Below are 15,818 nucleotides of genomic sequence, written 5' to 3'. Positions count from 1 at the left end.
ACTCAGCAAAACCAACTGAAAGTAATTCAATCTAAGTATACCTAAAAAGGGACACACATGTTACTCCGGTAAATTGGAAAGAATATTTTTTCAGGCTTAGCATGGAAAACAAAAAGTTATGTTTTTTTATGATCTCACCAGTTAATTTTGATTTTGCTTAAGATTTAACCAGAGGCCACATAATAGGCACATTTCTTAATCAACAGCAATAGTATGTATCACGTGAATAGGATTTGCTAGCCATATTTCCACATGTAGCACTGAAGGAGCTTACAGTTCTGTGTCATAAATTATAAAAAAAACCTGGATCTTCTGTTTTTTTGCAATGACAATTTTTCTTTTTTATAGTTAACTGGAGGGAAACACTTAATGCTTGAAATACTTCCTTTTTTTTAAAGACTTCACCATCCTGAGATCATGACCTGAGCTGAAAGCAAGAGTCAGCTGCCCAACCGACTGAGCCATCTTGGCACCCCTCACTTCGAATATCCCTATAAAGCCAGGAAAAGTAGAGCTCATCTATTCTAGTGATTTTTAAACTTTTTCTTAGAAAAAGAATTGTTACACTTAAGGAAAACACCTCAGATTTCACGAGCCAAAATAAACAAATGTGGAGTGGCTACAGTGAAGAGAGCAATGGGTGATCTTCCCCACACCCCTCCAACTAGGACTTTCATTCCTTGTCCTATTTTATACCTTCAGTGCTGAAGAAAGAGTTAATATACACATAGCTTGAAAACAATGGTGTTATCTATTTTCCTTAGCTCACTCACAGGGAAACAAAGATACAAAGGTATTCAACAGCTTGACCAATTGGTCCATCTGTAGAATGAGGGAGTCCAAACTATGCCCCTCTTGTCTTGACTTTCAAGCCACGGTCTTGCCCCATCATCCCGCTGTATTTTCCTCTCTTAGAATTAGGAAAATATGAACCCTGAACATAAAATAAACTGTTTGTGGTTAATCTGGAATTCTCTTTCCCCTAAAAGTTGTTTCCTCTAAAGTGTAAAGTTCCCTTCCATGGTTCACCAGTTCAAAGTTGCGTGGATTGGGCTGAATATTTCCTAATTCTCTAGGGAGGGATTGATTTACATTGTTTATAAATGCATCCTTTAAAGAGTCCCAATGTAAACTTTAAATGTTGTAGGTCTTTGAAAGAAGAATATAGGTTATGAGAACACGTGATGCTAATACGCAAACATTTTTAGAGAGGAAAGTGTTCAGTAATCACAAGAAAATAGATTTTCAGTGTCAGGAATTTCTTTGGGGCAACATTACACAAACTGGCTAACCATAGTGTATTACACATTGAGAAGATTTCTTCCAGAATGTCCCTTAGGATTCTTTATGAAAAGCCACCACACTCCCTATCATGCCCCAGCATCTACCTGTTGTTTTTCCGCATATAAAATAAAGGGAAAGAAGAGAGGATTTATTATGTCTCTTTGGAGCCTTAGAATTCTATGATTCCATGATAATAAGTATATAAAATCACAGCTGAAAGTGGCAAAACACAGGGATTATTTGATTAAGCTTACATTTTTGAAGACTAGTATTTGAGAGCTGTTTTCACCCAGCAACTATCAGAAGTTTATCTTAAAACATAGGATTTAGTAATACTTCATGCAGAGTGGCTAGATGAGCTGTTTTCTATGGCTCACTCATATACGAGGCTCTACTCATTCATAAATTTAAATATTACTATTTTCACGAAACTAAACTTACCGTTCACCTGCCATATGAATTGTGTCTACTTGATTTGACCAAAGGACTTCAAGAATGCTGCTCCTTTCCATTTCTTCTATATACAACCCCAAAATTGGTGGGAAACAAAATGCCTTTTACATATTAAGATAGAAATTGCCTCTGCTTGATGCTGTCACTACCTTCCTTAGTTATATTTTCAATGTACTTATCTGATAGTATCCTGTTTGTTAGATAAGTTTTAAGCAAAAATATTCTGACAAAGAACGATATCAATAAAAACTCAACAAAACACTAGATAGTACTTTTTGAGAGCTTCTTTTGTGTCAGTCTTCAGTGCTTTATACATTTTATCTTAGTTGATCTTTAAAATGATTTTATAGAGCTCATGATCACGGACAGATAGGATGTGAACCTGGGAATATAACACTCGATCTCTCATGATCCATACGTCTATACAGATCCCCTAATACTGAGAATGTACAGAATGAGTCTCACCTTAGACCAGTCGCCCATTCGCCACACATAACATTTCGAGTAATCCTCACAGTCTTCAGCCTCCCTGGGTCTGGTGGAGAGGACACATTTCTTTCTAGGGTTAGTACACCTCACGGTCCGATGACGTACGCCTTTGCCACACTTGACTGAACACTAAAAGATAACACCAGAGTCTGGATGAGGTCGGTGATTAGAGATATAGACCAATGGTTAAATTACGTTAAGTAATATTTCTAATCATCTCTCATAAGCCTATCACTCACATAAAGACCAGGTTAAAGAATAAAGAGAAGGAAAACACCTGGCTACACCCCAGTACCAGGAGCCAGAAGAAGCTTAGGGCACCGTGTTGGAGGTAAATGAGTTTCAGGAACACAGGACCATTATTACACAGAGCAATATAACATAGGATTGTTGATGAAAGACAAATAATACACAGTGATCAAAGTGTAAAATACTAAACTTGATTGACACCACATATTTATGTATAGTTAAGTAAGAACATTCAAAAATTTATATTTGCTAGGGTTTAGTCTGGTTTAGCCCTAAGAAATGTTTGTGGAAAAGGAATATTTTTTTAGAGTGTCATTTCTCACAGACTTCTCTTAAAGCAAAAACAGAGACAATTTTAGCAAAAAGAAAATATTTCATTGCATAATTATATACCCCCAGAAATCATCATTCTAAATGGCTATATGCATTGCAAACATTATTCAGTTCAAAAATAGTTTAGTTCATTTCATAAATAATTGAGGCCTGATTTAAGATGGTGACATAACATATAAAGCACCTATGTATATTCCACCAGTTTTTTCTAGGTGCAACTTAGCATCTCATTTTCATTTATGCTCCTTGTTATAGGATATGTGGAAAAACTTCTCAGTCTTACAAAGGTACACATCACTGGCTATCTGGACACAGGGACCAAAATGGCATTGGGTGGGAGAAGAGAGAGGAGAGCGAGAAGGGAAGGGATGAAAGATATGGGAAAACTTGAACATTCAATGAATAACTGTGTCTGAAAAAGGTCCAAAGCAAGAGTTGCAGGTATACATTTAACAACGACATAGTATACGAATAACCATGAGGACTCCAACAGTTTGTGTTCCTAAACACCTGAGCATGGAAGTAATGATATTTTAAATATGGTAACTTTTGCACAAATGAGTGATTGTCTCATTGGCTTATGTTTTAATATGTTGAGCTTTAAAGTGGACTACATGTGTAACTTGGCATTTTAATATGTAGATTCTTATTTTTTTTGCAATTGGAACTAACCGTGATCCATAAAATCAATTTTTAAATTAAATAAAAACAAGAAAGAGATTTTTTTTAATTGGTAGACGGCATTGAGACATATTATTGCTCCCAGCTGTTGCCAAAAAGTCTGTATAGAATATCTCTGACCTATTTTCCTCCTAAAAAGTTCGCAAAAATGTTATGGTTTGGCTGGAGGTGGGGTATGTTCCTTCGCTCACATGAATCTTCTCTCCAGATCCAATGGATTGATTCTGATATAAAATTAGATACCACATGCATCGTCCAAAGTATACTTTGCCAATATAGAAGAATCTGTTAAACAGCAAAGTATAGCCCAGAAAAGGAAGCCAACAGAAAGTCATGCCACTTGCTAATGTATTTTGAGGCGGAGAGGGGTTGGGTTAATTGAAGAATATTCTGAAACCTTATTGTCTAAGCTACTTTATCCTCATTTTCAAAAGATTGGCTACTCACGGTAACCTAGCATTTTCCATTTGTCAGTTTTATATGCTAATATTTTGAGATTAAGCATGTGAAAGATTGTGTTCTGGGTGTGCATCTGTTTGCACACGTATGGGTGTGTGTGTTTGCGTGTGTATGTGCATGAGGCCACATGCTCCTCTAAAATGCTAAGAGCAGCTAGAAAATCTAAGTAATGACTGGTATTGATGACGATGCACTGATACATACCATGATAACAGAAAAGACACAGTTGGGCGTGGAACACACCCGTACGCGCCACACTGCATGCTAATGCGCGTGTGGTGCAGGGAGCGTGACAGCGCCGGGTTCAAACCCCTGATCTCCCACTTATATAGGATTTTGGGTAAACTGTTGAATTTCTCTGAGCTCTGTTATAAAATGGTGAAACTATTAACCTTCTTGGATGGGTGACTAAATACAAACAATATACTAAATAAGAAATAAAAACAGAGGCCTTGCTTACAAGAGATGATGGTTAAATGGTAATGTCCTTTCTTCTTTCCCTTTTAAATGTTCAGGAATAGACGGTGAATCAAATGCATATTAACATTTCTGCCCACTATAGAGCATACTCACGGTATAAAAATGAAAAAACAGCATACTAAAATGAACGTATAATACGTTCTTGATTATGTTACAATATTGACTGAATGAAGCGTAAATAACTGTTGTACTTCCTGTTTGCAAAATTATATATAATGAGTATATTCCTTTATTTATTTACTAAGAGATTTTATTTATTTGAGATAGGGAGGGAGAGCACAGAGGGAGAGTGACACAGAGAAGCAGACTCCCTGCTGAGCAGGGAGCCCAATGCAGGACTCGATCCCAGGACCCAGGATCATGACCTAAGCCGAAGGCAGAGGCTTAACCCATGGAATCACCCAGGTGCCCCCGTATATTCCTTTTATTATCAGAAAAATCAGAAGGTGGTATTGACACTGCTGTGTGTAGAGATTCTGAATGCAACAGCCCATGACCTCACACAAGCTGAGAGTCAGAGGAGAGCAAGGACATGGGGAGGCACGGGGGCCCACACGTACCTCAGACCACACTCCTGCCTCCCACACGGTCATGCAGTCCTGGCCCTCGCAGCGCTGGGCGGAGGCAGGCCTGGGCCCGGCGCAGTCCCTCTCCCGCGCTCTGATCAGAGTCCCGTTGCTCAGCTGTTGGGTACAAGCCACTTGTCTGCTCTGCATCCCTTTTCCGCAAGTTCGCGAACAAGGGGTCCATTCTGTCATCATCCATCTAAAAGTAAAGGAAGAACCACTGAACCCAGTTGAAAGAGATCGACCCATTGTGTATTTTGTCACGTCTGGAGTTAAGAATTGTCGCACACTGACTTTTACCTTTTTCTTAAATACAGTTTTGTCTAAAATACCTGTGCTTTCTATTATTTTGAGTGCTCCCTGTTTCTAATCCGTTTTGGAATCTCAAAGACTGAGACTGCGTCCGCGCTGTGGTACACGCTTTGCCTGTTACCGCTTATCACATTGGCCACACTGAGATACCCGGCAAGTACACAACTGCTGACATACGTGAGTTACTCCTCTTCTTTGTGTTTTAAATCTTTACAATATCTCCATGTGTTAGGGGCTACAACTCTCACGGCCCTTTACAGAAAGGGAAACCAAGGCAAGGGGAGATTTAGCAACTTACCAAGGGTCACAAGGTTATAGAGTCAGAAACTGGAATGAGGCTGTGGATGACCTCACCATGAAAGAAACGCAGATATGGGCAAGGTAACAGAGCCCTGTCACTGGAAATAGCTCTTACTGGGGGAAGCAGTCGTTAGTGCATCAGGCCGATGGCCTGCAACAAGATTTCTGTGTCTGGGCCATATCGTATGGACAAAGCTACGTGTGCTGCTTTAGGCTGGCTTCCAGGGACTTGCCATGTAATCACAGACATGCAGGTGCAGGCTCAGAGGGCTAAACACAGAGTGACCTCAGTCTAGAGGTCCAAAGGAACTCCAAATCTTTTTCTTGGATTTTACTGATTCAGTGATTCTGCCAATACACAGGCATTTTAACACCTAGATGGACATCCTTTTCTCAGTCATATCTATGTTGGGTAGTGATACATATCTGTGGAACTTCCATTTCTAACGAGTTGGGCTATAGCCTGAGGACTACTAATTTAAACACCTCCCAAAATGTATTTTGCCAGAAAAGTGATTCATGAAATTTGTATGATTCTTTTGAGTAAAATGCTCTCTGCACTTCCCATTATTAGGTCAACCCTGCAGGCGGGATCTAAATGCCCCCCGAACTACCTGCACAATCCCATTTTGGCCCAGTGCAGGGCAGTCAGAAGCCCGGAGCTTAATTCTGGGTTCCTTACTAATCGTGCACATTCTTGAAACAACACTCACAGCTGTTACGTTTCCATTTTGTCATTTGTAAAAGTGTTTATTATTATACTGTCTGACATACAATAGGGACTCAGTATATAGTGTATACTGTATATATTACAGTATATTTATAAGTAATTTATACTTACTCATTTCTCTAGCTTCAACTCTCATTTGTTTGGAAAAGAAACTATATGCTCAGCTTGTTCCTCAAACACTTTCTGTTTTCCTCCATGGTCCCTCTTTATGGAGCATCCGCTGCCTGGACCCTTGACAGCCAGCTCCAAATCCCTTCTTCCTAAAAGGGTTTCTCCACCCAACCCACAACGATGTGCTCTCCTTTGCCCTCTGCCACCTGGCTTGTGGCACTCACACAGCATTTGTTAGATATTCCCTGGGGAAGAGGACGGGTTCACATTCTCCCTATACTTCTTTTCCTGATTAGCATATAAACTCTTTAAAGGCAGAGATCAACGTCTTATTCTTCTTTGCATTCATAACACCCTGCATACAATAGTTGTCATTAAACATTTCTTAAATCAGAATTTGTGTCTGTGTTTTACAGAAATGGCATCAATTCTTCCAAATTTACTTAAGCCCAAATGCTCCTGGCAATGATCCAAAATTTGGAAAGTCACATCTCATGCAATCCAGTTTTCTCATCTGTTCAATGGTTTAATTCTAAATGATTCTATGCTTCTATTTCTGAAAAAGAAAAAAAAAATCCTGATAATATTTGCATTCCAGTATCGCCTTTAACAAAGTGCTTGTCTGCTGGTCTACCAAGTATGCTGCAGATTACCATTTTGGTTGGGAGTCCCCTAGTGGATTTTTCCTAAAGTACTTATCTTCCAAATTTATTGAGTTTCTGATTCATCTTTCTACATGAGGATACCCAGGTTATAAGTACACTTGAAACCCATGCATGTACCTTTCCCTCCAATTATGGAACCAAGAAGATACTAGTGAAAAGAGAAGTATTTGCTATTTCACAGAATCTAATATTTTTTAAATAAAATAAATTTTTAGAGATCCTTAGTATAATGATAAAAGTTACTTTTTTCTTTTTTTAAAAAAAATATTTATTTATTTGTTTATTTATTTAAGAGAGAGTGCATGCAAGCATGAAAGGAGAAGGAGGGGGGACAGAGAGAGAGTCCCAAGCAGACTAGGGGCTGAGCATGGAGCCCGATGCAGGGTTCCATCTCATGACCTGAGCAGAAACCAAGAGTGGGACACTTAACCCACTGAGCCATCTAGGTGCCCCAAAAGTTACTTTTTCCATTCCTTGTGAAAGCAGCTCAAAAATAAGAACTAGAATGTAAAACGTATTCTAATAAAGCCCTTTGTCTTTTAGAATTAATCTAATTTGGAATTATCGCATTTCCTTATCTTTAAGATTCCTTCTTCCAAAACTATTTACCAGTGCATTGATATATTTTATATTTGGCACACAGGGTTCCATCAGTCTATTTAGTGACTTTTTCATCAATAAATGTAAATGGAAATTGGAATGTTTCTTACTAGGGTGGGGAAAACCAAAGGTTATGCTATGCCAGCAAGTCACAGAAGGTTTTCCTACCATGACCCCTAATAATTGCTCATGTCCATTTCTTACTTTTCAATATTTTGGTTAACCTCACTGAGATTGCCTCTCGGTGGTTTGCAATACATTGACTCCCTCTCCAAGGGAAGGAAGATAATAATCTCTAACAAAAAGACATCCAGTGTCCAGCTGCAAAAATGTCTCACTCAGAAATGTAATGACCTTTTAAAAATACTCATTTTACCAAGTCATTAGCAAGGCGGAATTCTCCCCCAAGATAGCTGAGGTCAGTGAATGAACAATAAGTGTGTATTGTACATTCGGATCCTTTACAGACCAAGTTCGGAAGTGACAAATAGGCTCTGGTCCTCAAATCCAACTCTTCCAAGATTCCTGATAAATCAGAAAAAGCCAATGCTCTTTCCTCCACATGGAAAAATTATAGGGTATATGAAACAAATGGTGTTTGGAAATATTTTAGCAAATATCACAAGATAAATTAGCATTTTAATATCTATTAAAAGAGATTAAGAAAAATAATTCTTAGGAATGGTAACAACAAAAATGATCCAGGTTCTTTAGCTGACAGGGCAAAAGCCAAAAACTCCGCTTTTATATCTGTCCAACACTGAATGGAAAGGAGTCAAAGGCCTGACTGCAGGTAACAATAATTCCCTTCGTCACTTTTCCTGTTGATTTCAACAGTCTCAAAAAAGCTTAATTAGTTCATCTACTTATGAAGTTACCCTGAAAAGCAGACAGCAAGGTAGGTGGAATGGGCATAACATTACTGAGAGTATATCAATGCACTTTTATCTTTTGCCCATCCTTTTACGTATCATTCTTGGGTCCTATTCCTTAGAAGCATAATTTCCCCTAGGGATTGGGGAAGAACAAGAATATTGGAGCAGGAATACAAAGGAAAGGAAAAGTCGATAATCAGCTTTTGTGACCTCAAATACACCAAATCTATAGAAAAGCAAGCCTTGAGATTTCAGCAGTGTAGAGGAAGAAATGAGTTTCCAAATTCTTTTAAGCTCTCATTAACATAGCATGAGCTGGATCTGAAGGGCTTAATAACTGAGTTTCGCAATAGGCCAGAAACAGAGGGAACTCAGGATCAGTGCTACATCAGAGGTGGGGAAGGCAGGGGGGACAGGAAAGCCAAAAGAACTGAACGTTATTAGCCTGGATGACACTAATTCCTAAAGAGATGAAGACAGAAAGGTTTAAATACAGTTAATTGGCAACTTTGTTCCTCCTCCCTCTTTAACCTCCTCCCTCCATACCTACTCACTGTGGTGGAGGGTCAGGAAGCGTATTCTATTAGTTACAGACCACTACAGAGCTACAAATTCTTTGCATATCCGAGTTGCAGGACATGTAAATTCACGGACTCCAGTGCAGGAGCCCGTGAGAGGGAAGATCAATCCCTTGCGGTCCCCTAGGAACTCATAACCAATTACACCCTCACTCACTGAGTCTCAACAGATCTCTGAGTGTCAAGACCGAACAGGTGTCCCTGTGCCTGGATTCCAGAGGACTCAATGCAGTCTCACACTCTTTTTATCATTCTATCTCTGAAAGCTTTTAGGACCTTTGACACTGGGGGTCAGTCCCACTGAAGCCCAATAATTTTTATATGAAAGCACATGGATTTTCAAGGGGCCCTACGATGGGAACCACTCCAAACAGCCTTGATGCTCGCTCACTCCCAAATGGTACTTGGGTTCCTCGTCTCTGCGGGTTACTGAGGCATAATCTTTCTACACCACTTTCAGCTGCTCAGCATCCTTGTCTTATTTCCTACTCGAGAGTTTCTTGCCTATTTTGTTGCCTCATACTCAATGGGGAAGTCACAAGAGACCAAAACCGCTGACTGTTCCGTAACTAGGACCCAGCACAGTAAACCAGCGAGCAGAGGTCGGGAATCGGGCAGTCAGGTGGGGAACTCTGGGAGAAGAACTGAGGAGGTAGCCTGAGGAACCAGGAGGACCACGCTGTCCCTGGTGTCCTGTGAAGGACTGGGTCCCGGCCAGTCCTGCTTTGCTTTATATCATCTTTGGCAAGTTCTAACACATCATTGTAGAGAATTCAAGAAATGGCTAAATTCGACCCATAACCAGATTTTTGAAGAAGTGACCAACAGATTACCACATAATTTTAATTACACCTCGTCCATCCGCTTAGTTGTTGTTTTCACACCATGAAGAATACAGTGAAAGTTGAGGCAAATCTTAGCCTTGCTTCTTTAATACTTTTTTCACCCAGGCAATGATCTGTCTTTGCTTGTTTAAAACCTTACATTTTAGTACATATTCCTTTGCACTGTCTTTAGGAAAAAGTGATTCTGTTAATATTTTGAGTATGTTTTAAATGCTAGTAATTTAGTGTCCCCACTGAACTTTCACAGGTGGTGGGACATGGTCACCTTGTTTGGCATGGCTGCTCATGACACTTGCGAATCTGTGGCTCAGGCTTGGTTAAGTATTTGCATTTCTTGTTGTCCACGATGCTGATATTTTTGTTCATGATTTTTGTGCAAGACACTGTTGTCTTCCTTTCTCCTGAAAAGAGCAAACAAACAGATAAATTATAGGACTTTACGTAAATGACTTACGAGGTGTGCATAGGCCTGTTGTAATATTCAGACTTCGAAAGGAATTTTAAGTTAGATCAATGAAGATAATATTTACTGTTTACATAAAAATGCATCTCTAGGCTTAAAGAGAGGTAATGGTCATTTTTTCATTAGAAATTAAATCGTGGGGCATCTGGGTGGCTCAGTCAGTTGAGTGTCCGACTCTTGATTTCAGGGTCATGATCTCAGGGTCATGGGATCAAGCCCTGTGTCAGGCTCCACACTTAGCATGAAATCTGCTGGAGATTCTTTCTTCTTTCTCCCTCTGCCCCTCTCCCAGCTGGCACATGTGTGCGCTCTCTCTCTCTCTCTCTCTAAAATAAACAAATAAATCTTTAAACAAAAGAAATTAAATAGCAAGTTTTAAATTCCCAAGGGATTGTGGCAGCATGAGTTGCCAAGACCTTAATTAAAGATGTGTTCAGGTGCTTGGGTGGTTCAGTCATTAAGCATCTGCCTTTGGCTCAGGGCGTGATCCCAGGGTTCTGGGATCAAGCCCCACATCGGGCTCCCTGCTCTGCTGGGAGCCTGCTTCTTCCTCTCCCACTCCCCCTGCTTGTGTTCCCTCTCTCGCTGGCTGTCTCTCTGTCAAACAAATAAATAAAATCTTAAAAAAAAAATAAAGATTTGTTAGTAGGGACTACACCATCTTTTAGCATTAAGTGGTAGAAAGCTATAATATGCCTTCAGGAAAGCGCATAAACACATGTGCGTACTTTATCGTTTGGCTGTACACCATCAGCGCTATGTAGTAAGTTACGGAAAGCAAGCTTGTTCTCGGTATGACTCGGAACTTTGTTCTTACTGTCTCCGATGAAAGTATTCCAGAGCAATGAGGAGTTCTAGAAATCCTCATTCCCTGTTTCTTGTGACATTCTCTAAGAAAAGCTATGGGACTCCTTGTATTTTTCACCCAATTTCAGAAAAATGACTTCTACTTTCTCTGTTATGAGAGAAAAGTCTGATTACAGGAGGTAAAAACGACCACTTGTACTGTGTATTTATCTTTATCTGGGCCCTACAAGCACACTTACTTGGCAAGATTTTCATTATTTCATCTTGCACCTAAAGAGCCTACTACACACATGTTAATTCTCTTCCTCTACAAAAGTCTATAAATATCTATATAAGATTTCATAATCTAATTTAACTTATTGACATTATAAAGTAACTAAATCAACCAACAATTTTAAAGGCAGATGAGTCATAAAGGAAAAGAATCACAAGTCTTCTGGGTCTCTACTGCAAGGCCATTAGTTAGGGTCCGATGACTGTCATGCAGTGATAATTAGGAAGCTCAGAGCATTCATGCCATTCGTGACAAATATGACAGCCTGGGCTGGTGGCAGAGAGGTCACTCTGTCATTTAATTAACAGAGAGGGAAGGCTGGCACCAAGAAAGAAGGAAGGAAGGAATGTAGAGAGAGAGAGCTACTTTGAATAATTTTTGAGTATCTTTTGCTTTGACCTGAATGGGAGATGTGGACAGACAACAGGGTGGCCCTGTAGAATATCTTTCCTTCCTTTCCCTCTCAAGAACACTGAACACAGTCCCAGGACAATTTGTAGGATACAAAAAAATGACTACCTCTCTCACCTCTCTCCCTCCCCCGCCGAATGTGTGTAGTAACTAACAATTGTATCCGTGATTATTACATATCGCGTTATTGAAATCATTTAGTTTTTTTTTTTTAAAGATTTTATTTATTTATTTGACAGAGAGAGATACAGCCAGCGAGAGAGAGAACACAAGCAGGGGGAGTGGGAGAGGAAGAAGCAGGCTCATAGCAGAGGAGCCCGATGTGGGGCTCGATCCCACAACGCCGGAATCACGCCCTGAGCCGAAGGCAGACGCTTAACCACTGTGCCACCCAGGCGCCCCGAAATCATTTAGTTTTATCTTCTAGTAAAAGCAGCACAATGTTGGCCAATTATGCCCTATCTGGAGAATTCCAGGTCTGGTGCAATGCATCTTATTCTATGGGAGCTCAATACAGACAACAGAGTGCCAGGCAGATAAAATGTCTTTTCCCAGCTTGGCAAACAGAACGTGGGCTGAACTGCAGGACTTTATGGCCAGTTGCTTACGTGAATGAACATTTCTGCTCAGAAGTCCTCTAAGCCTGCCCTGTGCACCTCACACGGTTGGGCAAGCTGATGGGAACTGGCAGAGAATAGGCAACATTTCACGCCCGGGGTAAAAGCTTAGGCGCTGCCCAGGCTATTCCCTGGTAGGCCAAGAAGGAGGGAGTGTGGCATTAGATTTACTCATAAGAAGCGTTCGATACCTACCAACTTCAATTTTCAAATAAACTGCAAAAAAAGCAGAAATGGCTTATGTTCATTCTTTCACAGAGAAAACCGGCCTCATAAAGTAGGAGTTAGATCTAAGTGTAAAAAAGTGGGACAAGTGTTGTGGATCACTTCCTCCTGGTTTCCTGCGCTCTGGTGCTGCTTATGACCCAAGGCACACACTAAACAGATATTGTGCAAATTCTAAATAATGCTAACATATGTGAGCACAACTTTCACAGTATGATGATGCCTACGTTAAAGCAGGATTCACATACATGTTACTTTCATTACATATAAATGTAATTTATATGTAATTTAAATCTAATTTAAAGGCTTCAAATCCATAAGACACTCTTTTGCATTATAGATGGAGTTGCCTAAAGTAATTTAAATAGTGGCTTTCTGCCAACTACAACGCAAAAAGATGACTAACAGACATTATCCAGAAAGCTTTTGCTGAACATACATGTAGTCATGAGGTAGATAACTCAGGGCTAATTATACGGCATTTTTTTTCTTTCTTCAGAAAATACGTAACTTTAGTTATACTACCCTAGAGCTAACATATTAAGTTCTTGGAAAAAATCTTTTAAGTGTAAGTGTTGATATATCAAAAGAGATATAGATACCTCTGTCATTTCAGGGATCACCTTGGTGTTCTAAGAAAGCAGGGAGGCGGGACTTCTCCATCCACAGTGTAGCAAGGAAGCTCACATCATACAGGTTTTGGCAGATAGGATAAGCTTGGCCCTACTTTTTAAAAATTTCATTGAACAAAGACAACAGAATTGGGGGGAAGAAATCCACTGCTCAGCTACAGGCACAGCATGCCTATGAAAATACAACTACATCTTAAAGCCATATGGAAATGTTATTGTTTGACTTTTTTCTTTTATATATTTTTATGTTCCAGCCAACACAGGAAATTTCCATTCTAGCATCTAATAGCAGTATTTACAACGCATCCAATACTGTGGAACCTAGGGACGGGCAGAAAGTGATGAAGTAACTGGCTTTCTGCCTGAACCATGAGTAGCTGCGAGCTGTTGACAGTGTATTACTTGCTTTACGGCAATTAACTTCACCTCTGGGTCATTCCCATTAAATCAGTATTGGGGAAATCAGTTTCGATGTTCTGAATACAATTAGGAATAAAAGAACATAACCATTATGCAATTGGTCTCATTACCGAATTTGGGCAAGATCTGAAAACGAAGGGTAATTTTTATATCTTGACTCTTTCTTTGTTCTCTGAAGATACTTAACAAAGACTAGATATTAGATCGGGTGCCTTCTTTTCCAGGCTCAGATATAAGCTGATATTTTTTCTATGCTCTGTATTTAACCTCATGAAATGGATATTTTTAATAAAAATATGTTCTATCCACAAAACATCCAAATGTGTAGATCACATTTCTAGAACTGGCATCATAAATATGGAAACACGTTCTTGGGAGTGTGTTCAGTGTTTCAATATACATCACTAAAATTCTCTCTTACTGGACGCTCCAAACTTTTAAATAAAATTGTGCAACTCTATAAGACAGACAGTATATATATTCATTCGTCTTTACAATTTTCTCTCAAATTATTTATTTTCTATTGAACCAACAATGGCCAGCAAGTAAGTGAACCAAAAGTAAATGTATTTTAAGAAGGACAAAGGGCTTTTCTCTGAGCACTTCTTAGAAATACGTGAAATGCAGGGTTTTTTCTTAAGCATACATTTTTTTAACTTGAACGACTTCCAAAATTGTGCATGTCATTTCATTCTTAGCCATTTTTTGAAATTTCTATAAAAATTTTCCCTCAGGGCTTGGGCTTAATATTTAAGTGACTATTTTCTATTTTTTTTAAATGAAAATATTTTTATTTTGTATTTTTTTTACAACACCCAATATATAACCCAACCTGACCTTATCATTTCCATGCACACAAATAGTTTAATGGGATCCCATAACTTTCAAGATAAACTTAACTCGAGCGCTAGCATAACACTCAGGCATTTTCATGGACTAGCTACTTTCTATAAAAAAGTAGCAAATGGTCAAAGTAGCTCCCACTCCTTGATCCTCATATTTTGCACCCTAGAAATAAACATTCTCAGAAACCTGTGCCTTTGCACCTATGCATATCCCTGGAATGATTTCTACATATTCCCACATCACTCTGTACAGTGATTTTATTATTAGCTGACCCCTACTAATTGAACAGTGAATCCTCTAAAAGCAGAAAGCACTCACCATTGGACCACTCACAGCAATAGACAGTGCATATTGCTAAAGGAATCAATGAGTGAAATAGAAGAATGTAAGTCAAGGCTGAAGTGCTTTCTGTACTAAGAGGTTCATCTCAAGACCATTTCCTAAAATGGTGAAAAGTCATTTGCAAACCAAATGAGTAATTACGGGGGAGAGTTATCTATGGCAATTTGGGCTAATGAATTATGTAGATATTAAAATTCAAGTTTATAAAGAGCTCACATTAATATAAAAATGTTCTTACTAAAGAAAGCAGAATTTAAAACTGTATTAAATATTACTGAAATGAAATAATGCAGAGAAAAAAATATTTTGGTGCATTTTCTTCAGGTAGTAACTAACGTTTATTATGGAGCAGGCAACGTGTCTTTAAAATGGAAAAATGCAAACACACTCCGCCGGCAAAAAGATAGGGGTATTCTACTCAGAGGTGTCTCCTCAACTTGGACCCAGAGACCTGGATCCTCCTTAGAATCTGTTCACGTACAAGTAAGCCGTGTCTAAAGGATTACACGATATAAGGCCAATACAGAGAGAGTCTTCAGCTGGTTGGGTTCAGACTCATGGGAAGAACGTGGAATGCTGGCTTATTTTTTTCCCTTCAAATGATATCTATTCAGATTTCCTAAAAGCATGTTTACTCATTTATTTCAAAACAGACGATGGAATTTGGGGCTCTTACTCTAGGTTTGATATCACTAATCCATCCACTGGCTCCAAATAAATTCTAGAGTAATGCGGTTATCGTATGGAGTATGTGGAACGCTAATTCAACAC

The 15,818-nt window shown here is 39.2% G+C and overlaps 1 protein-coding gene across 2 annotated transcripts in view; it reads right to left on the bottom strand.

The window, feature by feature from the left end:
* ADAMTS19 (ADAM metallopeptidase with thrombospondin type 1 motif 19) overlaps positions 1-15,818 on the bottom strand; it is a 224,024-nt gene that overhangs the window by 21,454 nt on the left and 186,752 nt on the right. For both annotated transcript variants that reach the window (XM_044387367.3, XM_057307094.1), the window contains 3 exons: positions 10,276-10,411; positions 4,989-5,193; positions 2,203-2,355 (listed from right to left, as the gene is read on the bottom strand). In XM_044387367.3, coding sequence (XP_044243302.1) covers positions 2,203-2,355; positions 4,989-5,193; positions 10,276-10,411 — 494 coding nt within the window. The remainder of the gene's footprint in view (positions 1-2,202; positions 2,356-4,988; positions 5,194-10,275; positions 10,412-15,818) is intronic.

The sequence above is a fragment of the Ursus arctos genome, unplaced genomic scaffold (genome assembly GCF_023065955.2).
Source record: "Ursus arctos isolate Adak ecotype North America unplaced genomic scaffold, UrsArc2.0 scaffold_5, whole genome shotgun sequence".
Classification (NCBI taxonomy): Eukaryota; Metazoa; Chordata; class Mammalia; order Carnivora; family Ursidae; genus Ursus; species Ursus arctos.
Note: the sequence above shows the minus strand (reverse complement) of the source record. Positions and strands in the feature narration are given on the sequence as shown.